A 25,989-nucleotide genomic window follows, 5' to 3' on the forward strand; every position below is an offset into this window, starting at 1 on the left:
GGTCTCAACAACCCATGTAGACTTCTTGAAAAATTGTTTGATTGTTTAGTTACTCCCATTCTTACATATTGTAGTGAAATTTGGGGGGTGGATTCACATTTTTTAAAAGGACTCTGATCCCTTTGAAAAACTTCATGTTAAATTTATCAAAGATATATTAGGGGTTCACTGTAAGGCATCTAATGATGGATGTCGAGCCGAACTTAATAGAATTCCCTTGAAAAATAAAATATTATATTCAATATTCAACTACCTGAACCATATAGTTTCTTCGGAAAATTCTTTGGCATATGATATATTCACTAAATCTGTAGATTCAAACCCTTGGGTCATAAAGGTCAAGAGTCTTTTGAATGGACTTGGAATGTCTTATATCATCAATAACTTTAATTATGTTAAAGGTAATTTAAATTCCATTAAACAAAGAATTAATGACCAATGTTTGCAAGTTCAAAATGCAAATATATTTGAATAAAAAAAGTTAGACTTTTTCAAGAGTGTCTACGTAATGGGCAGAAGACCACCCTATGTTGATATATTGAAAAACAGAAGTGACAGAGCTGCAATATGTAAGATCCGTATAAGCGCTCATATACTGATGATTGAAAGAGGGAGACATCTAAATATTCCCAGAAATGAAAGATACTGCTCTGTGTGTAATTCTGGTCAAATTGAAAATGAAAAACATTTTCTTTTACATTGTGAAAAATACTCAACTAAAAGGGCCATATTTTACCAAAAAGTTTCAAATATAATCGTTGATCCTACAAAATTTCAAAAAAATGAAAATAATGTAATCTTTTTATTAAATAATAATTCATACACAATCCTAAAATTGACTTCCTCTTTCATTTCAGACAGTCTGAACCGGCGTAAAGCAGAACAAACGCTATAAAATTGTCAATATGTCTAATTCTTAATCATTGTTTATAAAATTACATATTAATATACTACTAACCGGTCATTATTTGCAATACTTATTATGTATGATCAACTATGTAATTAATATACCATGAGCCTTAACCATTTATTGTTGATGAGTTTGTGCTAATAAAATATTTGTATTTGTATTTGTTTAATGTGATTGGTGTGAATCTTGAAAATTCTTGTAAATAACAGTTAACAGAGATAAATTATGTCAAAAACAGTGAACACTATAAGTGTCGAGTAACAGATAACAGTCAGGAATCCCATTTTCATATAAAACAGTTAACAACATTGCCAATTTTAACAGAACAGATAACAGACAGTGGGTTGAAAACAGTTAAGTTTATATATATTTCAAATAACAGTTAACAACACCTTGAAATAGCCCAAAAAAGGTTAACAGAATTTTTTTTTCGGATTTTATCTGCTCTACACCCGGATTTGTTTAAACTTCAAGTGATTTCTTTGTCGGATAAATGTTTGAAAATACCTATCTTTTAAATGTAAATACAAGATGTATATTTACACTGAAGAAAAAATATATTAAAAAAACACGAGAGGTCAATCGTAAGTTCTGAACAAGACATTGAGAAATAAAATCACAAATTATGGTACACATTGCTTAAGATAAATACGTTTTCTGAAAATTGAAGATTCAAGTTCTGCCTCTTTTTCATGAAATAGAATATAAATAAGAAGATGTGGTATGACTATGACATGAGTGCCAATGGCAATGAGACAACTCTCCATCCAAGCACAGGAATCGGAAATTCTATCAATAAAATTCTGTAAATAATAAAGTCGACTATCAATAGAGCTTCTCGTAGAGAAAAGCTCTATTGATAGTCGACTTTATTATTTACAGAATTTTATTGATAGAATTTCCGATTCCTGTGATCCAAGTCACAATGTGTAAAAAGTAAGGGAGCTGCCATTGTATTTTTTCGGGGGGCTAAGATGAAAAATGTTGTCCTGCATTTTTTTTTAGTTGTAATCTTTGGCCTGACTTTTTATTTTTCACTCTATTCGGTCCTGCCTTTTTTTTTTAGTTTATCCTGACTTTTTTTTTAAATAAATTGTCATGCTGCCTTTTTTTTTGCAAAGTGTCTCATCCTGCCTTTTTTTTTTACTCAAAACTCCTGTCCTGCCTATTTTTTTCAAATTTCATCCTTAGCCATTTTTGCACCAAACTCGGTAAAATTTGACAGACCCGAATTTCCGGAACGTTTGTTTTATATAATCCAGAAATTCAGGTCCGTATAATTTTACCTAGTTTGGTGCAAAAATATATTTTATACTCTGAAAGTGAAACGTCTGAAGGAGAAATCAGCTAAACGTTTTAATAAAGCAGTAAATTCTCTCTCAAAGTCCAACTGAATATATGAGTTCGGCGTTATGACATTGCTGTAAGGCGTCAAAGCAAAAAAATATCATAGCCTTTCAAGACGCCATAATTATTTGGACTAGAAACACTTATGAACCACATCAACAAATGACAACCGAAGTTCCTTTATAATATGAATAATTATAAGTTCCAAATGGAAGAAATATTCTGTAATATTTTTTCCACTGGAACAAATATTACAGAATTTCTCCTTACGCAGTTACGGAATTAAGGGTATATAATATTTGTTCCAACAGGAACAGATATTATGGCATTGTTTATAACAAAGTTTCCAGAGGAAATTCTGTTTGGAGGAATGAATATACGTTGACTATTGTTTGAGCTACATTTTGATTTTGTAATATGAGGCAGGTGCTATATTTACCTAACATTTTTGTCTTATGAGCTCTCGACAGCTGATTTATAACAAACCTTTCTAAAATTTCTTCATTGTGACTGACTGATGAAGGTTAATCCGAAAAAGTGCTTTGGACAAAAGAAATTTATAAAGTTTTGTTTTCATTGTTGACAACACTGGGTCGATACCACTGCTTGTTGGTCCGTTTGCCCTGATTCACGTCTGCCCTAATAACTGTTCGCCCTTATACCTGTTCACCCTGGGTTCAATCGCTCTGATTTTTATTTTATTTTGTTGTCTTGTTGTATGATGTTTATTATTTGAAAACAGTATGTTAAAGTTTGTTGAAAACATCGTCGAATATTTATGTTGTATGAGGGTGTGGATGGGGGTTTACAGATTAGAGAAATATGGACCAAAAAAAATAAAGAATAGAGAATAACGAGGTGCTAAATTATAAAGAATAGAGAAAAGTGGGCAAAAAGTATAAAGAATAGAGGAAAATGGCCTAACAAATTAAAGAATACAGAAATGAAGGACCCCCAAGGCCATAAAAAAGAATATGTTTGTTTGCCCTAACCATACCTACCCAGAAAATAACTGCCTACTCAAAATCTTTTATTGTCCTGATGTGAAAAAGTATTTTTTTAATCAGATAGGCATGAAGACTAAAAAACATCTGACACTTTTATTTCTCTTTGCCAAAAAAAAAAAGAAAATGCCTACCTACCTACCCACTGTCTCTACCTTTGGGTATGGTTTGGGCAAACCAAAATATTTTTAAGTGTGGCCCAATCCAGACCCTCTTGTATTTCTGCCACCAAATAATCATTTTCCTTTAATTTGCACTGTAGAGTACCAGGAATGCAAGGTATTTAATATAAAACAACTGAAGACCATGTTATCTGCATGTATTTTTCTTTATTGATACCAGAGACATATATACACATATATGTCTCTGTTTATACATTTTAACACTTTCAAAACAATCATTAACAGTTATAACAAGATCCAATTCGAACTTTGCATCACACACCAGTTATGTCCTTGCACTATTATTTTAAAGACCACATATATAGGAAATGTGTCAAACTAAGAAGCCAAGCTGCGTGCCGAAAAAAAAAACCTTTCAAGTCTTACAATAGATTATTCGTACATTGTTGTTTTTACTAATTCCAAGCTGACTAGTTTTATATTTAAAAATTTTTTTTACTTTCATTATAATCCACCAAAGACAATTAATACAAAAATAAGTGAGATCAGAGACATCATAATCATACCTAATCAGCATTCTAAATTACAATCAACATGATCAACAGTCATTAAAATGAATTCTAAATAAAACAAATGTAAGAATGAAGCCAATTAATGCTCCAAAACTAGCCATTAATTTTTAAATATTTCCATGTTTTTCATGAATTTTTAGAATATATATATATTCTTTAATATTGATCATATAAATATCTGAATAAGTTTATTAAACCTTAATACCACAACATTATTATTTTTTTAAAAGTAGGGCAAACGAACCCAGGGTGAATGGACTCTATGGGCGAACGGACTCAGGGCGAACATGTAATCAGGGGGATCGGACCCGATACTACCAGTCTGTGAGGGTATCATCAGCTCAGTAATTTCGGTACTGACATAATTTATAACAAACCTTTCTAAAAAATTTTGTTTATAAATTATTAAGAAACTTAAGCTTCAACTCCCTCAGGCCAAGTCCTTTTTCAGGTTTTTGGTCATTTAGCTCTTCAACTGTTTCGGTTATTATACATCCTTGGCTTTCAAATATTAAGCATTGATCTTTCCTGTTGAAGGTAAATACTGAAAAGTGCTTTGTATACATGAAATTTATAAAGTGTTGTCTTAATCTTTTATTGGTGTATATTTATTTTTTTGTTTATGATCATACTTTTCAATGATCATACTTTTCAATAATCAGAAAAGCAAATTCTGCAGGAAATTGTATGTCCCTATGATACAATTTTGTGGGAAATTGAAGGCTCCTTTATGATGTTCTATGAAAAATCACAAAAAGGAATAAAAACAATTTATCACCCGCCATGTTGTTGAAATTCCATAAGACAAGTTAAGTGTATGTTAATGGTACCCAATAAATAATTTAGTGGACAGCACAGTTCATGTACACAAAAAGATACAACATGTACAATGGATATATTATAATAATGTTAATTTTCTATTCAGTTTTAGAGTATGCTGTAAAACTTGAAATCCCCACTTGTTTAGTTTGCTGATGCTGGACAACAGTTGGTAATAGTTTTGACCTGTTAGTTCCAAAGGTATGGTAAAAATGAATTTAATTTTTTTCTTAGTATCAACATGTAATGTAGTCTTCAACAAACATGTTTAACCTCCCCTCCTTCTTTCTGTGCCTGTCCTTAGTCAGAAGCCTGTAAATCAGTGGTTGTGGTTATTTGCTGTAAGCTATATCTGTTTTTTTGAGCCCATCTGGACGTATTATGGTATACTAGTGTCTGTCCATCCGTCAACACTTCGTACAAGGACTCAAATTTCGCTTTAACCCATTCTCATATAATTTTAACACAACATTATAATTGACAGAAGAAAGCACCCTTTTGATTTGTCATTCCAGAATTTACGGAACTTTGACCCTTAGATTTAAGGCAGATTTTCACAAATTGCGCTCTAACTCCAGTATTTCTGAATTGATTTCCTCAAAACTTTACATTATTCTGGGGATTGAAGGGAGGAAGCTTCCTCATGATTTTTTTTTATTTTCTGTTTGTTGTTCCAGAGTTACTGAACTTTAACTATTACATTTACAGGAAATTTTATTTCAATGAAGTAAATTAAATAACATTGGTAGTAGAGTGGAATTATGATTTTTCCCTTGCAAAACCATGATTTAAGAGACATGATGGAAAATTTTGAAATGAATGTTTATGTTGGTACTATTTCTTTGATATAAGTTTACTTCTCAGCTTTAATATCTCAATAATATTATCTCATTGCTTACATTCACCCCATATCTCTTATCTCTTATCCTCAAAGTTTAAAAAATGAACTAATAAAACCTAAACATAAATGTAATAGTTAAAGTTCAGTAACTCTGGAACAACAACATGTTTTAACTTTTTCTGCAATTATGCAATTTATGGAGTTAGGGGACAAGACAAAACATTGACCTGTAAAGTTATTGCTGTTATCAAAAGTTTTTGGTCTTTGTGTGCCATTTGATAAGCAATATTTTATTTCACTTTCTTGTGTGCAGCACCATGTTTAAGTTGGAAAGATACAAACATGTTTATATTTATATTTGTAAAATTTTAGATGCCAAGGATTCCAGATAGAAGTAAATTCAATATAATACGCCTAGCTCTGCATGGTTGTACAAACAGACCTTTCTACCAAATAGTAGTATGTAAAAACAGAAAACCAAGAAATGGACCCTTTATTGAGAGACTTGGAAGTTATGATCCAATGCCAAATAAGTTTGGAGAGAGACATGTAGCTTTAGATGTAGATAGATTTTTTTATAATCTTGCCAAAGGGACAAAGATGACTAAGCCAGTAGAAAAACTGTTTGGTAAGTGTCCGTTTTAATTTTAATTTATTTATAAGCATTCATAGGTTTGGTAGAGGATTATTTTGCATAATTAAGATAACTATGGCACTACTACTGGTAATTGATAGAAATGGCCCAACTGGATACTGAAAATAAGTTAAGAAAGGTAACGATAGCATCTGTTTGTCTGGCTAGTAAGCCTTAGAAACTACAATGGACACAAGTATATATTTAAATGTGTGTAAAACTGTTAATAAAAGGAAAGATATTTCATAAAATATCTAAAATCTGGTTCTTAAAATGTTGGTAAATTGCATTTAATAATAAATTTTATTGTGAAGTATAAATGCAAAGATTGCAAACTCTATATAAAATTCCATATATATATATGTGAAATCCAGATTTACTTGACAATGGGAGACAACTCTAATACATTAGAATTTTTTCTTTCTGTTGCTATTCAAATATTATTTTATAGCCTGTAATTTATACAGTATAACACCCAAGAAAAACTTTTTAAACTTTTTTTAATAAATGTATCTATATCATTGAGTAAAGTCATCATATGCCAAATTATTTATTTAGTGACAGAAATGTTTCAGGTGTTTTTCCCTTGTTTCTTATAATGTTTAATTACTTTCGAAAACACGAAAATCTTTTATAATAAAAAACTTTTAGAGGGCTAATGATATGGAATCACACAACACAATCATGACAATAGTTCAATAATAATCAGATAAACTATTTTACGAAAAACCAAGGTGGAAATTCAAAAAATGTTATTACATAAAATAAAAAATAATCAAACTGAAGGTCAGCCAAAAAATAAGATAATTAAATTAAATAAGATGGCACACTAATAGTACAATGTAAATATTAACAGAATAAGCTAATGAACAAGCCTCCCTAAAGTCCTTAAAGGATATAACTAGGGATGAGCTAGAGTCAACCTTCTGAAAAATTAAGAGAAATCTGCCACAAAACTCCTCCTGTATAAAAAGAAGTTAGAATTTAGCGTAGCCTTTCTCATAAAGATTTAAAAAGTTTTCTCTCTACTGGGTACAATTGAATGGAGTCACTTTCACAGCCCCTTAGGGAATTCTTTGTTAGTGTCTGTTTAATTAATTCATTATATTTAAAGACTCTTACAGTTTACCTAGAACTTGACATATTGTAATTGTTTAAGACTGTATGTTGACTTCTAGATGTGTTCCAACTTTTTGTGTTGCTGTCTCATTGCTGTTTAGCCCACACCCATCTCTTTCTATTCATATCCATAGAGTAATTCATTGCTGTTTAGCCGACACCCATCTCTTTTCAGGCCATAATCTTGCCGGCGAAATGACGATTTAAGTCGCCAAAGAATTTTGAAAATCGCTAAATCTCGCCAGCCGACTGACTTCATAGCGAAGTCAAATCGCTATCAAAATCGGTAAAAGGGAGACAACTTGTGATTGACAAGTCTCACGGGTAAAAAAATGGCGGCTGACAAGGAAAATCGAGATTTTCGAAACGACCCAGGACTAATACTGTCAACGATCAAATTAAATAAATACAACGGCGACTTTGAACATCCTCGGATATAACTTTCAAAACTGTTCAAACGGAAAACTGACCGTATGTTTAAGTTATCATTTTACGATGATTTTCATCTGAGCAAGGATTTGTATAGTGATATACAAATCCTTGATCTGAGGATGTTGCGTAATCACTCAGCTGATTTGTTTTATTTTTATTACTTACACGAGTCGATCAATTTTACTATTCGGTAGGTTAAAGGTGGGAATTAACGGTAGATTTATTATATTCATTGAATAAAAATTGAAATATAAAAGGTAGAAAGACAGCTGATGGATAATGTGATTGCAAACGTACGACACTCGACCAGATTGTGATCAGCAGTGGATTTTTTCTCATGACCACTTCGTTGATATGGATGATATTTCAAAAAAATTATAGAAATTAGCTCTTTATCGGATAATTAATATGCGATTGAAACATATTTTCATTCATAGACTTGCAATCTTTAACGATAATCTCAATTTACAACTAACACAATGTCCTGGACATTCAATAATGATTTACAAAATAATGACAAGTGGTGATGTAAATTAAATTCCCAGTCATGTAAAATTCATCAGGTAAACTGGGAATCATATTTTTCTGGAGTTTTAAAAATAAATTGAGGCAGATGCAAATGAATTTAATGCATCAAAATCATGATAATATTACTAGGCTACTCCCTCATGTCCCAATCAACAAATTTTATTTAGAACAGTTCAACACAATGGTATCAATAAATAAATAACAACTATAAATTGTCTAAACCTTTTTATTAAGAACTTTCTATATATACATGGTGTACAATAACATATGAAAAAAATGCAAGTATATCTTTTATTGAAGTTAAAACAATTTCCTTAGTGATAATCATGAAAACACGATGCAACCGAAACGGTAATGGAATCTCACTTCTCCAAGAAATTGACCACTTCTCCCTTCTCTCTAATGGAAGGAGAAGTCACTTCTCCCTCTTCAAAATCCTAGATTAGGCCCTGCTTTTTATACATATCCATAGAGTAATTCATTGCTCTAAGGTTGATGATTATCTTTTTTTTTTTAGGTTTAAGTGGACTTTTACCAATACATCCTATGACATATATAGAAGCAGAAAGACTTAGACAAGGAAAGGATCAAAAGCGTGCTGGTGTTCTTAGGCACTGGAATATGGATGTTTTTGATTATTATGAAGAACAAAAAAAGAAAGTGGAGAAAATAGAAGCTAGCAAAAAGGAAGCTGCTGAAAAAGCTAAAGACAATGAGGAATCAGAAAATGAAATTGACAAAGAGAGTGAAATTTCTTAGCATTAAAATTATCTAAATGTATTTATTGCTGAGGGTAAAAAATAGAGGTCAATTAGACAGCTACCATACACTACAACTATATCAAAAGTACATGTAGAAGTCTCTAAATGGCCTTTAAAAATATACATGGGACCCAGGGAAGGCAATTTGAAATCTCAAATATCTGCTAGTGTCAAAAACAGTGAAAATGTACATGTAAGTGAAATTCTAAATTTGCCTGAGCGGCCCAGCCCTCTATTCATTGTTACCCCTTTTTGAAAGTGCATTTCCAGTATACAGGTATGTTTAAAGGAACAGCCTTATTCAAGAATTGCCACTGGTACTAAAACAAGATTTTTATGCCCCTGCTGTAGCGGAGGGCCTGGGGGCATTAAGTTTTACCCTTGTCCGTCTGTACGTACGTCCGTACATCCCAAAATTGGTTTCAGTTCTCTAACTTGAGTTTGCCTCAATCAAATGTTATGAAACTTGTACACAATGCTAATTACCACCAAACACAGATCAAGTTTGAATTTTGATGGCGTCACTTTAACCGTTCTAGAGTTATGCCCCTTTATAAATGGAAAAATTGCAAAATTTTTAGTTTCCGTTCTCTAACTTAAGTTTGCCTCAACCAAATGTTATGAAACTTATACACAATGCTTATTACAACCAAATACAGATCAATTTTGAATTTCGGTAGGGTTTCTCTAACCGTTCTAGAGTTATACCCCTTTATAAATGGAAAAATTACAAAATTTTTAGTTTCCTTTCTCTAACTTAAGTTTGCCTCAACCAAATGTTATGAAACTTATCCACAATGCATATAACCACAAAACACAGATCATTTTGTATTTTGGTGGCGTCACTTTAACCGTTCTAGAGTTGTGCCCCTTTATAGATTGGAAAAATTGCAAAAATTTTAGTTTCTGTTATCTTAATTAAGTTCGCCTCAACCAAATGTTATGAAACTTATACACAATGCTAATTACCACAAAACACAGATCAAGATTGAATTTTGGTAGCGTCACTCTAACTGTTCTAGAGTTATGCCCCTTTATAAATGTAAAAATTGCAAAATTTTTAGTTTCATTTCTCTAACTTAAGTTTGCCTGAACCAAATGTTATGAAACTTATACACAATGCTAATTACCACCAAATACAGATCAAATTTGAATTTTGGTAGCATCACTCTAACCGTTCTAGAGTTATGCCCCTTAATAAATGGAAAAATTATAAAATTTTTAAGTTTCCGTTCTCTAACTTAAGTTTGCCTCGACCAAATGTTATGAAACTTATACACAATGCATATTACCACAAAACACATTTCAAGTTTGAATTTGTGTGTCGTCACTTTATTTCGTTCTAGAGTTATGCCCCTTTATAAATGGAAAAATTGCAAAATTTTTTCGTTTCAGTCTCTAACTTAAGTTTGCCTCAACCAAATGTTATGAAACTTATACGCAATGCTAATTACCACAAAATACAGATCAAGATTGAATTTTGGTGGGGTCACTCTAACCGTTCTAGAGTTATGCACCTTCATAAATGGAAAAATTGCAAAATTTTTAGTTTCCGTTCTCTAACTTAAGTTGCCTCAACCAAATGTTATGAAACTTATACACAATGCTTTTAACCACAAAACACAGATCAAGTTGAATTTTGGTAGCCTCACTTTAATCATTATCGCGTTATGCCCTTTTATAAATCGAAAAATTGCAAAATTTTTAGTTTCTGTTCTGTAACTTAAGTTTGCCCCAACCAAACATTATGAAACCAATACACAATACTAATTACCTGAAAACTCAGATCAAGTACAAATTTGGGTAGCGTCACTTTTATCGTTCTTGAGTTATGTCCCTTTATAATGTATGCAAGCGGAGGCATCATCTGTGTACATGGGGTCACATTCTCCATTTATTTTTATGCCCCCACATAGCGGTGGGGGCATTAAGTTTTACCCTTGTCCGTCTGTACGTCCCAAAATTGGTTTCCGTTCTCTAACTTGAGTTTGCCTCAATCAAATGTTATGATACTTATACACAATACTTATTACCACAAAACACAGATCAAGTTTGAATTTTGGTGGTGTCACTTTAACCATTCTAGAGTTATGCTCTTTGTAAACGGAAAAATTGCAAAATTTTTATTTTCTTCGAAATATCAAGTCATTTTTATACGACTGCGGTCGTATATTGGTATGACGTTGGCGTCGTCGTCCGAAGACATTGGTTTTCGCACTCTAACTTTAGTTTAAGTAAATGGATCTCTATGAAATTTTACCATAAGGTTCAATACTACAAAAGGAAGGTGGGGATTGATTTTGGGGGTTATGGTACTAAAAGTTAAGGAATTAGGGGCCAAAAATATGCATTTTTGTAACTTCCAGACATTACTTATGTGTTAGTATATGGATCTCTCTGACATTGTACCACAAGGTTCCATATCACAAAGGGAATGCTGGGATTGATTTTGGGGGTAATTGCCTCCAAATTTTAGGAATTAGGGGCAAAAAACAAGCATTTTTCTAGTTTCATGACAATAACTTGTGTGTAAGTGTATGGATCTCTCTGACATTGTACCACAAGGTTCCATATCACAAAGGGAATGCTGGGATTGATTTTGGGGGTAATTGCCACCAAATTTTAGGAATTAGGGGCAAAAAAGGGGCAAAAAACAAACATTTTTCTAGTTTCATGACAATAACTTGTGTTTAAGTGTATGGATCTGTAGAAATTGTAGTACAAGGTTCCATATCACAAAGGGAAAGCTGGAATTGAGTTTGGGGGTAATTGGCCAAAACGTTTAGGAATAAGGGGCCAAAAAGGGGCCAAAAATAAGCATTTTTCTAGTTTCCAGACAATTACTTGTGTTCAAGTGTATGGATCTCTCTGAAATTGTACTGCAAGGTACCATACCACAAAGGGAAGGCTGGGATTGATTTTGGGGGTAATTGCCTCAAAATTTTAGGAATTAGGGGCCATAAAGGGGCAAAAAAACAAGCATTTTTCTAGTTTCAGGACAATAACTTGTGTGTAAGTGTATTGATCTTTATGAAATTGTACTACAAGGTTCCATATCACAGAGGGAAAGCTAGGTTTGAGTTTGGGGGTAATTGCCCTAAACGTTTAGGAATTTGGGGCCAAAAAGGGGCCGAAAAAACAAGCATTTTTCTAGTTTCCAAACAATAACTTGTGTTCAAGTGTATGGATCTCTCTGAAATTGTACTGCAAGGTACCATACCACAAAGGGAAGGCTGGGATTGAGTTTGGGGGTGATGAATCATAAGGGGGTTCAAAAAATTAGGGGGGGGATTTTTTTTTCCTTTTTTTTCTTTAAAATTTTCCATTTTAAATTGGTTATTTCTGATTTATATATAAAAGCAAATAATAATGATATGGTTTGAATATGTAAATTAAAAATTTTTAAGTTCTTAGACCACATTCATTCTGTGTCAGAAACCTATGCTGTGTCAAATATTTAATTACAATCCAAATTCAGTGCTGTATCAAGCTTGAATGTTGTGTCCATACTTGCCCCAACTGTTCAGGGTTCGACCTCTGCGGTCGTATCAAGCTGCGTCCCAGCGGAGCATTTTATTAAATTTGGAGTTATCTTCCTTTGTCAATGATTATAGTTGAATCAACTACAATCAATGCTTTATACAATGCAATGTTTAATTTTGACTTCCACTGATAAAACACAGATCAAGTTGAATTTGGGTAGTGTCACCTTAACCATTATTGAGTTATGCCCCTGTATAAATCGAAAGATTGCAAAATTTTTAGTTCCCATTCTGTAACTTAAGTTTGCCCCAACCAAACATTATGAAACCTATACACAATATTCATTACCACAAAACTAAGATCAAGTACAAATTTTTTGTTTCGGTTTTCTAACTTTAGTTTGCCTCAACCAAATGTTATGAAACTTATACACAATGCTTATTACTACATAATACAGATTAAGTACGAAATTTGGTGGCGACACTTTTACCATTCTTGAGTTCTGTTCCTTCATAAACATAAAAATTGCTGAATTTTTCGTTTCTGTTCTCTAACTTTAGTTTGTCTCAACCAAATGTTATAAAACTTATACACAATCGTTCTAGAGTTATGCGTGTTTACAAATAGAAAAATTGCTGAATTTTTAGTTTCTGTTCTCTACTTAAGTTAGCCTCAACCAAATGTTATGAGACTTACACTCAATGCTTATTACCACAAAACTCAGATCAAGTTCAAATTTGGGTAGCATCACTTTTACCATTCTTCAGTTATGTTCCTTTATAACTATATGATATGCAAGCGGGGGCATCATCTGTGTCCACATGTGGACACTATCCACATTTATTTTTTATATTGTACAGGATCTTTGCAACTTTTTTCTTGCCAACATTTCAAATAGGTAATCACAACTGCTAATAAGATTGGACGGGTACATAAATGCATAAAGAGAAAATTTATGTAGAGGAATTTCATCAGTACATTCATTATGAGGAATCAGGGTTATTTAATTGCATGAATCGAAATTTGTAGTGTTTGAAGAAATAAATCTGCTTCAGGATTTCTGCTTTAGGCCGTTCTGGCACTATGAGAATAACACAACAGAGATTCATATACATACGAAATGGTGTTAAAACAAACAACAAACAAACATATGCAAACCTAAAATCAAGTTCAATTGTAAATAGCATCCAGTAAAATAACCATATATGAAGTGCTAAAAAGTGATTTTATCTCCATGGAAATTAGATGTGCCAATGATAATACATCTACATACTATATGTCATTAGCATGGCAAAGGTGGTTCCCCTTAAACTGACCTAATCACAAACTTTTAAAAAATCAACAATGGAAAAGTTTAAAAGTCAATAAACCAAAACTGAGCGGGAGAGGCCAAATAGGATTGACCTGTTCCTTTAGCAATACTGGTAATTCAAAAATTATTGCCAGGTTTTTATTAATGCGAATAATGCGACTTCTTGAGTATCGAAATAATAAGAACTCACATTCTGATACCAAATATATATATTTGTATGTAGCTTTTCCTAAAATTGCAATAATTGAAACTCCCATTTTAGTCCATTCTTCAAAAATCACAATAATTTCTGAATTTACAGCAGTATCAGACAAACAGACATAACCTTGAAAACTCAATATTGATCAATGAATCATGATAATGGGGTCAAGGCCAGATGAACTCTGCCTGAAAGACATTTACACATTGTAATATTCCATACACCAAATATGTTGCTTATAAGGATTTATATAGTAAGATATATACAACAGGTATATAAATCCTTGCTTATAATATCTGAGAAATGAACTTTAACAGGAGAAACTTAACATTGACTAATGAAGCATGAAAATGAAGGCAAGGTCAGATGAACCCTGCAAGACAAACACACCTTGGGCCACCCTTAAAAAATTGCTTTTTTGGTGTTGCCTACCCATGCCTTGTAGGGTTGGGTAGGTAGGTAGGGATTTTTTTTTTTTGGCTAACAACATGTTTTAGACAACAACAAAAACAATGTTAGAGCAAGAAAAAATCTTTGAAAAAAAAATTTATGCTTTGTATCAATTTTTTTTTTCGGGTAGGCTGCTTTTTAGGTGGGTAGGTAGGGTAGACAACATCAAACAATTTAAATTTTATTTTTGGCCTTGCAGTCATTCCACGCGGAAATTATAGTTGTAGTATCTGAGAAACCGACCAAACCACGAAAACGGGCCAATGAACCATGAAAAGGTCAGATGAAACACGCACACTCTTACAATTACTCCATGCATCAAATATAGTTGACCTATAGCTTGTATTATTTACGAATGGTTAATGAAATGAGGTCAACATCTTGTTCATGTGTACTCTGTTATACAAACATTTGGACCAAATATAGTTATCCTTTTTCTCATAAGTCAGAAATTCACGTAACAAAAAACTATAAAGTGTTTTCAACAGTCGCTGAACCATGAGCATGAAGGACATGGATAATGGACACATGGGTCAATATGCGCCATTCATTTCAGGTATGACGTAATGGTGTAATTTTAATGCTTGTGCCCATATCTTAAATAAACTTTAGTATGTATCAAGGCTCATTTCGAAGCTGAAACATTTTCACGTATGTGGTTAAATTTTCGGAGTACGAAGTGAAATTTTGCATACCCTGAAGAGCCCTTTGTGATGCGGCTTCTCGAGGTAAAAAAAATCCATATTTTCCCACAAAAAATTCTCTGGAAATTCAGTAATTTGCAAACATTTAAAATAACTACAGTTTTTATAACTTTATATATGCTATGCTCTGCTACTCATATCAGCACAAATGATTAAGCTAAGTCACTTGTTAAAAATATCAACATGTCCAATATTACTGCAATGAGATTTTTTTGTCTACAAATTATATTTGGTAACTCACTTTGAGACGCATTAGGGATATCGACCCATACGACAGAGTCAAACCTGATGTCATCAGAGCATAAGTTTAACACAAGATATCTGTATATAAGGTATTAAGCATCCAGCGAGTCATTTCACAAAAAATCTTATACGCGTGAAAATACTCGTAAGTCATGAACATTTCAGTATAACTTGCGATCAATTTAAGTCGTAAGATTTTTTTGTGAAAAGAGCCCCCGGTCTTCTACCTTCTGAACTCAAGCGTTACACAAATAGTTTACATCACGAGTCTTGCATTCTGAAACTTTAGTCGGAGGCGGAGAGACAAAAAAAATGTCAATGATTTAAGCAGAATGAAACCTCACCTTTTTTCTTTGTCGCCGGTAATCAGTGAAAAACACTTGATAGAAGACCGTTATTTTGTCAAATCGTTTTATTATACCCCCGCTTTAAAAAAGTGGGGGTATACTGTTTTACCTCTGTCTGTCCGTGCGTCCGTCTCATGAATATTTTTGGTCGCATCTTTCTCAGGAACTACATTACAAGGATTTCTGAAATTTGGTTTCAGGTTTTATATGAGTCAGCTATACCGTGTGATGCGTTTTCATATTCATCACTCAACAACTTCCTGTTTACCTTAGACTTTTAGCGGGGCGAGGGTATCATTAGTGAGCAGTAGCTCACAGATTCACTTTTTTATTCTGAAGTTTTATACCACTGATCTGACATCTCTTGCTGTCCGTTGGGGTACTTAGCGTAATAATGGAAGTTTATACCACAGATCTGACATCTCTTGCTGTCCGGTGGGGTACTTAGCGTAATAATGGAAGCCCGCCAGAAAGAAAGCACTTAAACACAAAATTGATTTCGGACATACTTGTCCGCGTGTGCGTTTTTTTTTATCGCGATGTAACATTGAAAAATTCTGGCTAAACATTGATATGCGGTCAATGACGGAACTTGACTGATTAATTGGAATTCAATTTTCAATTTTCTCTTTAGCCCATTTTGTAAATTGCTTTTGGTCTTTTTAGAAACCGTTCAGTCTTTTTTTCGACTTAACCACCTTGTTATATCTTCTCCCTTCTTTTCTACAAAAATACAGAACTGACACAGAAATTATTGGATGATTTCTTTAAAGAGGTACTAGTAATTATCTTAAAAACAGCAAAATGTTGTCAGGTGAACGAATCAGACTCCTAGGAGCCTCTTCTTGAAAGGAACATCCTAGGGAAAAAATAATTGACTCGCAACATCTCCAGAAGCACGCCATATATGCCGGGCTCAGTGATTTCGAACAGTCTAAAAATCAGTCGTGCTTCCGATGAGGGTCTGGATGGAGGGGATCCTTCATTTTTCTATTCTTTAACTTTTTAGACCATTTTTCCCTATTCTTAATTTATCTTTATCCTTTTTCTCTTTTCTTTATATTTCAGCACCCCTTTATTCTCTACTATTATTTTTTTTTTGCCTACCTTTCTCTATTCTTTCTTTATTTTGGGGCCTATTTTTCTCTATTTTCTATATTTTTTGTCCTTCATTCCAACATTGGTCAACAGTCTACGTCATTCTGCATTTTCTGTCCATTATTCTCAATTCTGTATACCACATCCAAACCACTTCCAATGAGAAGATTTATATCTTTTCCGGAAATTATACGCATTCCATCCGAGATTGACTACAATTTATAGAAGGGGATATTTGGAAAATCTTTGTTTCTATTTATAGTAACAATATTTTTTCTGTTCCATGCATCAGGTGAGAATCTTACAATTTATTTTTGAATGAATTAAATCATCAGGAAAAAAAGCCAATGCTCAAGGCCAATATAAAGACAGAATTTCAATATTTATTTTCAGTGAAATAAGATTATGAGACCACTCCTCATGTCGGCTATTTTCGGTTCCAGAGCTATAGCCATATATATTAAAATTCATGATTATATTAGTCCTAGACCATAGGCACAATTGTTTCAAAGAACACGGTGGCATATAATAGAAGTAGGAGATAAGTACTTATGGGAGCACCAGAAGGGGCTGGTCTGTATTTAGGTGAAATATGAGCAAAGGTGATACATGTGACATAGAAAATTCCGGGAGGTCTATTACAAGGAAATGAGTTAGACCGATGGTCACAGTGCTGAAGGTCCCAGGTTCGATCCTTAATCGGGTCGCTGAAAATTTCAAAACTTTCGAAAGGTCATTTTCACCCTGCTACTCACACTCTGAGCACTCACATCACTGGTACCCAGACCGGAGAATGGGTAATTTGGGGGCCTCGGTTGACCTGAATATCAATCTGCAGACCTATGTCTCTTTGTGGTGTCTAATCTCGACAAGAAGCCTGGTGGTTCTCTTTGAGTAATTCAGCTTCCTCTAACATAATAACAGACTTCTTCGTGTTGGGTTGGGACTTGCCATTGGTGGTTGGACGAATATATTAAGTTAGTGACCCATCTCCATTAAGCCGGATACGGAGTGTACACCGATTCCAATTTACACTTGTAGCTCTATAAAGGGACTCTGAATAACGGAGAAATCTACCAGTACTTACAATTACATACATGTGTATATAGATAGCAGTCGAGGAAACAATATCACAATCTCTGTCAACGTGAACTATCTTTCTGACAACACACACTTAGAACTTCCTTTGTTGTCGGATCACGTTTTAGGAAATCAATTTTAAATCTTTTCTGCACCAAGTTGCTGTAAGCATGCCACACAGTCACTATGATGTCTGCAAGCTTACTCAGGACAATAAATTTAGAGCTTGACACACCTGTCTATTGTTAGAAACTGTATGTTGCACTTTTTCAAGTAAAATTCTGTAAATATCACCAAATCAATTACATTTTCACAATTAAATTAATGTTTTCGAAAATTCTGCGCAATGGTCCTAAAATTCGTACATTCCAACGGTGTGGAAACTAGTATAAATGTTGAAATAAAACTATCAAATAGAAGTGTAAAATAGGCTATTTCAAATGATCAGGTCACAAGTTCTGATGGCAAATGCAAGATAAAAACACAGTTGGTAGTCATTATGTTAAATTGACGGTATGTGCAAGTTAGATGCACATGTTTGCACCTACGTTTATAATTAAAACAAAATATCTCTTATATGCAGGATTATAACTACTGCATTAGTAGAACACACTTACACACATTCATGTAAATGTTTTGATTGGTGCTTGCTTGAACTGCATTGTGAAAAATTAAATTGGACAACTATTTGCTGTGTTCTAAATTTGTTTAACCTACATACCTATAGAAGTTTGAATCATTTTGTCAACTTCAGTATTCTCTATTTATGTTGAAAGGACAAAAAAAAATAAAGTGCAGTACTCCAGGAGCTCTAGCAGCAAATTGTTTTAGAGATGAAACATGGCACACAGTAATATTTTTAAATCTTAAACCACTTCAATTGTTTTAAATCTTTGACTAACCAAACTTTTCTGTGTTCTTGACTCATATAATTATTTTACTTAAATAAAATACATGTAATCAAACTATTTAAGTTTTATTAAATTTTGAATTTACACATGTTTGAAAATAATGACCAAAAACTGATTACCTTGAATAAAATGACGCTTTTCAGATCTTGTTGTTTATTTTTTTTAATTTTTTTTTTTTTGACAGTATATTTGCAGTTAAAGCAATATTGGATGTACATTGCACTTGTGCTTAAGACCGTTTGGGGTTTGTGAAACACCTTTTCATATTCTCAGGAAAACAGAAGAACAAAGATTAGTTAGACAGCACTAGGTGGACAAAACATTGTATTTACAAGTAATATGTCCTTTCATATAGTTTTTGTCCCAATTTTCATCATAAATATAATAAGAAGTCCATTACTAGGGCCCTAGAAATGGACATCTGATATTATTAATAATGAACAAGGTATCCCGTTTTCTCCATAAAAATTGAATGTTTCATTTCCCAGGGCATATGTTTTCATTCTAGCCGGATACATGTAATTATTGTATAATTAGTAATTCTCTGTTCTTGCAAATTCTGCGTTGTTTGAAATCTTTTGAAGGTTTTTATGTTATAACATGTGCTTATTAGAAATTGTTGTATGATTGTTTAAGTCAATCATGGTTTAATTGTTAACATCATCAATATTCACGATGTAATTAAAAATGAGCGCTAATCATTCGTTTTTACGAAGTATATATTCCTTGGAAATTGGGTGATCAAATGAAATTAGCACTTTATAAATTTTGTGACTATTTAAATATTTTTTTGTATTAACCATCACTAGGAACGCTCAAACCAGGGTTGTAACAACATTGAGGCATATGAGGCAAATGCCTCATGTTGGTAATTTTAAAAAAAATAGTAAATTGAAACAAAAGCTTGTCTTCATATCAGATTGTTTTCACGGCGAGTGTCTTGCAAGAAGCAAGTCCTGTTCCCCCTGTTTTTTCGGGATCCATGTTTCTCATTTATCTTTAGTTTTCAGTGTTGATTGTCTATAATGATTGTTTGTCGTTATGTGTCTTATCTGTTCCCGGGTTTGTCTTTTGTTCATTGATTGCCCTTCTTTGTGACTATTGTCTTAGTGTTGAATTTCATTTGTAAATTAGTAATTTTGCTTTAAACTTGAGTTTTATCATATTTAAGGACCTTTTGTCTAATTTTGAAAACTACTTTAAATTGTACAAATATGTATCGGGTTAGCCTATGAAAAGGTATGTACTATGAAACATTGACAATAAAAAAATAAAAAATATCGAAATAGCAAGGTCGAAGTGGTCGGTAATGACGGGTGAACGGTTGTGTGGTTTGGCAATGTTACATGTCCAGATATTGTTCGAGAAAATGTTTTGAGAAGATACGAAGCTACCGGGCATAGAAAAATTGGTCGTTTTTTCAAGGAAAATTAAAATTTTATATATAAGAAATCAAAACTGGTTCTCTTTTCTGTTAAACTAAAAAGCTGACATGGGTTAAATTAAAGTGAGACAACCTATCTCCCGGAATCATATCATTTAAAAAGAAAAATAATGTATTGCCATATGACCTTTTACATTGAAGGGTGTAAACTTGCAGTAAGTCGTGTTCAGGCCCTTAAATAGAAAAGGAATATGGAGTAAATGTGCAAGGGACAAAATCGCACACAATACATAGAAAAAATACAAATTATCAATGAACAGGGCTTTTATTCCTGTTCTTCATCTTGACAGTCGCTGGAGGGTCTTCAACAATGAACGAATCATTCATAGCCTACAAGAAGGTCAAGACGGCCCCTAGCGTCACCTTAAGCGGTACTTAAAAGTAGCTGTGAATAAATTTCAAAGTCACAAAAAAATTACACCAAAGTCTAAACACAATACAAGACCAGAACAAACAGATCCGACATTAATCAGCCGGTATACATATTAAAACAGCACAAAAATGTAGCAATGAGGTCTTAAGAACAGTTTTACCTGGGTCTTCCCTGAGTGTACCCTTTCTATCCTAGTTAGGAACTACATCAAGTTGTAATTGAAATGTGTTATAAAAACTGAATTCACATATAGTTATATCAATGATAATCAGCCCCCTCTTAACTTAATTTGAAAAAAAAATTGACAGGTATAATGTGTTTTTCCTGCAAGCCGAAACTCAATAACAAAAAAAAAACCACAAAAGAACAGCACCCACACACTTAACTATGTGAATTACGATTTTTGCTTTATCCTACATATCGGTCTTTTGATGTTGTTCCTAAAAACTTAAATTCTTACACTAAATATATATATATTGCTTTGAGATCAGAATATTGTCGAAAAAATAATTTAAAAAAAACTTGCGTTTCAGATTAAGAAAGGGTCCGGGAAACTCTCAGAATGCACGATTTTGCGTCATTTTTCCAAGACTCCCTCGCCGAAAATTTGTTCGCCTCGCTCCGCTCGGTAAATTATTTTGACTCACTTTTTAAGAGAGGCTAGTTACACAGGCACTTGTCTCTGAAAATAAAATTCCAATACTAGTAAACCTTAATATAACACAAGGTACTTAACTCGCATTTTTGAAATATGTCACCCGGTCGCGAAATTCCGTTATATTTCGATTTCTCGGTTGTCAACCCCACTAAAACTTGTTATACCGTAATAATTTACTGCGAGTATTATATTTCCAACCAGCTGTTGGTAGACGAAATAATTACGGTTGACATACCTGTGGGAGGCCTGCTACGAATGATTCCGACAACAAAGGTAGGCGTGTTATACACCATTGTGTAGAAAAATCAATTTAAATTTACGGCATAACAAGTTGTAGTGGGGTTGACAACCGAGAAATCGAAATATAACGGAATTTCGCGACCGGGTGACATTTTTCAAAAATGCGAGTAAAGTACCTTTTATTATACTTCACGTAAAAATGCAATATTTTGATTGGCTTATACGAGGGTGTTAATTTACTCTATTCTATGGTAAATACTATATTACCCTTCACGGAGACGCTTGATCAAGTGTGCGCTTTATTAAATACGACTCTATCCTATGGCAAATACACTATTACCCTTCACGGAGACGCTTGATCAAGTGTGCGCTTTATTAAATACGGATGGTTGAAATGTACTAGACGTCATAGTTTATTACTTTGAATTTGAAATTCAATCGACAGTAATAACAGAACATTCAATATAATAAATTAAATAACACATATCTGAGAGGGTGATAGAGCAGATTGTTACCCCTTGAAAAGACATTGTCAACCTTGGCTTCGCCTCTATCACCCTCTCAGCTATGTGTTATTTATATAGTGTTATATTAAGGTATATAGGAATTTTATTTTCAGAGACAATTGCCTATGGCTAGTTACGGCCCTGTCAAACCCAAATATTTTAAAGCCAAGGATGTATAAATACCTGATAACGTTAGAAGATACATATGACCAATAGAGACACATTTCAAACGTACATTATTCTGCACCAAGATGCTTTATTAATATATGAAACGGTAGGTTACAATCTAAATAACTCAGATCTTTCTTGGCCTGATCGATTAACCGATTTTTTTTTTTAATTTCAGGGTTTTTGATATGGAAATGAACTCAGTTGCTGATGCCCTAGATATTGACATTGAAAACGATGAACGACCGCCTTCAGTCTTACAATCTCTTATAAAAGACCCAACTGATGATCCACCATTTTGTGACATTCCACCTTTACCAAAATTATTTAGAGAGAAAAACCTGGCTGATTGGGTAAGGTCAATAGATTCACTGTGGAATGAACGTGAAGACAGAATTCGGTTCTGCGTTTTGATGTATGCTTTTGCTAACGGAGGATCATTTTCCATAGATATGGTTCCAAAATCATTCAAGTGGAGAGATCTGCCCAAAGAATTGGAAGAAGAGGCGTGGATACGATCATTTCAATACGTTGCCAAGACTATGGATTTGGAAAGGAGTTTTCTGTACCATGATCAAATCAAAACAGCAGCTGACAAATTAACAGAAGCGGATAGCGAAGGCCGGGGACCTTTTTTTTCAAAACCATCGACTGAAGGAGAAAAATATGCTTTCTTAAACGAGTTTATTTTAGATGCAGTCACCCATTCTTACTGTGGAAAAAGACAGTATCGTGCGTTGGCTCTGGCTACACCTGTGTTTCTGTACCGATATTGCCACACTCGTCCGCAAATCATGAAGATTGACGACTATGGTGATAGAAAAGTATCTGTTTCGGTTGGTGAGCATGACGAAGATACAGTATATGAGATTTTCATTGATGAGATCTGTAAAGGCCACGTCTACAATACCCTAGCTAATAGAATGTGGACTGACGACACTTTCTGTAACAAATTCTTTAAGTATATAAATCGATATGCAGATGAACTGGCAGAGGAGGACAAAGAAAGAAAAATGTTTACCGTTGTTGATTTAAAGTCAACCAAAAATAGACCTAAATCTTTTCTTTATTGTCTAGTCACACAATCACCCCCTAGACAAAATATGTTAGCTCCAGTATTGACTTTCATGACAAAATACTGTACAAAAGATTTTATGGAACTACAGTATATATTGATATTAGAATATTGTTGTAGAAAATCGCTTATTGAGATCTACCTGCTTTTCGCTCCTAGAGTAAAGACATTTCCATTTTCATTTATTAGATCAGCCATAATGGGCGGTGATTCAATACTCCTTGACAGAGTTTTATCGCACCAATCCTGGAATCAGAAACAACTGGATAAGATCATGCAATGGGTCGCTGCAACCGGGAAGTTTGACGATTATCTGCGACTGAAACAAGCCGGTGCTGTACCAGATAGTATCACATTATATGAAAGTGTCATCGGAAAAAACGCATCAATTTTTGAAGATCTGCTTCGCGATGGTATCGACTGCGATGCTGACGTGTACCAAGGGCGAAAGGTCATACATGCAGCCGCCAAAATTGGAAGTACTGAAATCGTAGATTTGTTGATCCAGAGAGGTGCAGATGTAGAATCAAAGTCACAAGGTGGAGAATTGCCTTTACACATAGCAATTGACAATTACCATGAAGATTTAGCGGAACATCTTCTGATGCGCGGAGCCGATGCAAATGAACGTGATCACAGAGGCGCTACAGCATTAATAAGAGCTTGTGCAATAGGATTGTATAGGCTTGTCGAACGTTTGATGTATGTTGGGTCCGACACTAGCGATACCGATAACCAAGGTTGTAATATCTTACACAAAGCTTATCTTAGTGGAGAAATAGAAGTAATAGAATTTGCCAAATCACATGGCTTTACAATTGATTCCACCGACAAGAACAATAACTCTGTCCTGCATTTTTCTGCACTAAGTGGTAACTTGAAACAATTTGAAAGTCTTCTGAACCAGATGCCAGAAAAGATATCAGCATGCAACTCTTTCATGTGGAATCCGGCTAGCTGTGCTGCAGTCTGTGGTCGATGGAATGTCTTTAATTTCCTCAAAAAAAATGGAGCAGACGTTCAACAAATAGCAAAAGATGGAAGTAGCATTTTAGAATTATCTACCAGAGGAAAACAGCTACGACAACAGAATAAAGCTGGTTATATAGATGAATTTCAAGAGACAATACGATTGGGTTCCTTAGAAGATTATAACAATATAATACAAAGTTTAACTGATTGAATCTATAATGGACAGCTACGCAAAATGTTATTACAAAAATAATATACTTTTACAATATAACCCTAAGGGCATTTATAATGTAAAACTGCCTCCTTCGCATTTTGTTTTAGGAAATTTTAGAAAACAAATACTTGCCATTATCAAATAAATTGTGAGAATTTTGTGTGATAGTTCCAGATTTCGTTGTGCCCTTTTTACAATTAAGACGACATATCAAATGGAAGATGTGTTTTAGATTTGAAACGTTTTCAGCTGTGAGGAATATTTACAATTTGGCAAATTTCAGTAACTGCGATTTCTCTAAGATTGGCACTTTTAATATTGCTTTTGTTTCTATGTTAGTTATTTATTGTGCTTCCTAACAACCTGATGAGTCAAGCCATTTCCAACTGATTTGTACAATTTGTTCTTTAGTATGTTGTGCGGTTGTTTTGTTCTTGTTGTTGAAAGCCGTACGGTGACCTATAGTTACCTACATCCGCATCATTTGGACTCTAGTGGAATCCAGGATATTTATCTCATTGGCAATCATATCATATCTCTTCAATTCTAGTGGAATCCAGGATATTTATCTCATTGGCAATCATATCATATCTCTTCAATTCTAGTGGAATCCAGGATATTTATCTCATTGGCAATCATATCATATCTCTTCAATTCTAGTGGAATCCAGGATATTTATCTCATTGGCAATCATATCATATCTCTTCAATTTAAAATTATCACTTTTATTCTGGTTCCATATATCCATCTAAAGTTTTTCGACGTTTTCCAAATATTCAGATGTGTTACCCTGGCGGCGGAATAGATTCAACGATACTTTAATGTGCCTATTTTGGATTTGATATATCACTATTATACTGATATAGTAACACCTATTTAACTAAGATTGCTACCTTAAGAGCACAACAATTCGGTTTTTTTTTTTTTCTAGTCGGGGCAATGAACATATCGAATAAAGCTTTAAATAAGGGTTAAAGTTGGTATGTTAGTATTTCGAAAGGTGTGAATCCAGCGAAACTTCCAGGAACGTGGAAAATTACGCACTTACAACGTTTACTCCATTTTTTTTTACCAAACGCCAAAACGAAACAAACTACGTTGCATAAATTGTTGACGCCGCCGCCGGAAACATCACGCCGCAGTCTCGCTTTTTCGACTTCGTCGACACGAGACAAAAATTAAGCACAGTTATCAGTAAAATACGGGAAAAAGAAGCGAAATATATGGTTTCAAAATTTTGTTCCAGATTCTTTCTAGTTTAACTTTAAAAAGCTTCTGTCCAAATTTCATAATATTGTATGACGTTCGACAAAGATATAGATGGCTGGCTATTTTTTAACAAATTAATTAACTGTTTATGTAAATGGTAACTGCACAACTAAACTCCAGTAAGATGCGAAAAAATGAATAACAAGAGTGCACG

The 25,989-nt window shown here is 33.6% G+C and overlaps 2 protein-coding genes across 4 annotated transcripts; both read left to right on the forward strand.

Annotated features, from left to right (window-relative positions):
- The first annotated feature begins 1,429 nt into the window (after nt 1-1,429).
- On the forward strand, nt 1,430-9,108 carry LOC127734406 (28S ribosomal protein S16, mitochondrial-like). 3 transcript variants are annotated; one of them, XM_052244262.1, is made up of 4 exons: nt 1,430-1,494; nt 4,881-4,975; nt 5,988-6,243; nt 8,846-9,108. In XM_052244262.1, exons 3-4 carry the CDS (start codon nt 5,988-5,990, stop codon nt 9,085-9,087), a joined length of 498 nt encoding a protein of 165 aa, XP_052100222.1. In that variant the 5' UTR covers nt 1,430-1,494; nt 4,881-4,975; the 3' UTR covers nt 9,088-9,108. The 3 variants fall into 3 exon arrangements, with proteins under 3 accessions (XP_052100222.1, XP_052100224.1, XP_052100223.1); XM_052244263.1 differs by having other exon boundaries at nt 1,444-1,538; XM_052244264.1 differs by lacking the exon at nt 4,881-4,975.
- Nucleotides 9,109-17,159: 8,051 nt separating this feature from the next.
- On the forward strand, nt 17,160-24,726 carry LOC127734381 (ankyrin repeat domain-containing protein 27-like). The gene is made up of 2 exons (XM_052244217.1): nt 17,160-17,217; nt 22,484-24,726. The coding sequence occupies exon 2, from the start codon at nt 22,494-22,496 to the stop codon at nt 24,561-24,563; it is 2,070 nt and encodes a 689-aa protein (XP_052100177.1). The 5' UTR covers nt 17,160-17,217; nt 22,484-22,493; the 3' UTR covers nt 24,564-24,726.
- The last annotated feature ends 1,263 nt before the right edge of the window (nt 24,727-25,989 follow it).

This window comes from Mytilus californianus, unplaced genomic scaffold (assembly GCF_021869535.1).
Source record: "Mytilus californianus isolate M0D057914Y unplaced genomic scaffold, xbMytCali1.0.p SCAF_3, whole genome shotgun sequence".
NCBI classification, from domain to species: Eukaryota; Metazoa; Mollusca; class Bivalvia; order Mytilida; family Mytilidae; genus Mytilus; species Mytilus californianus.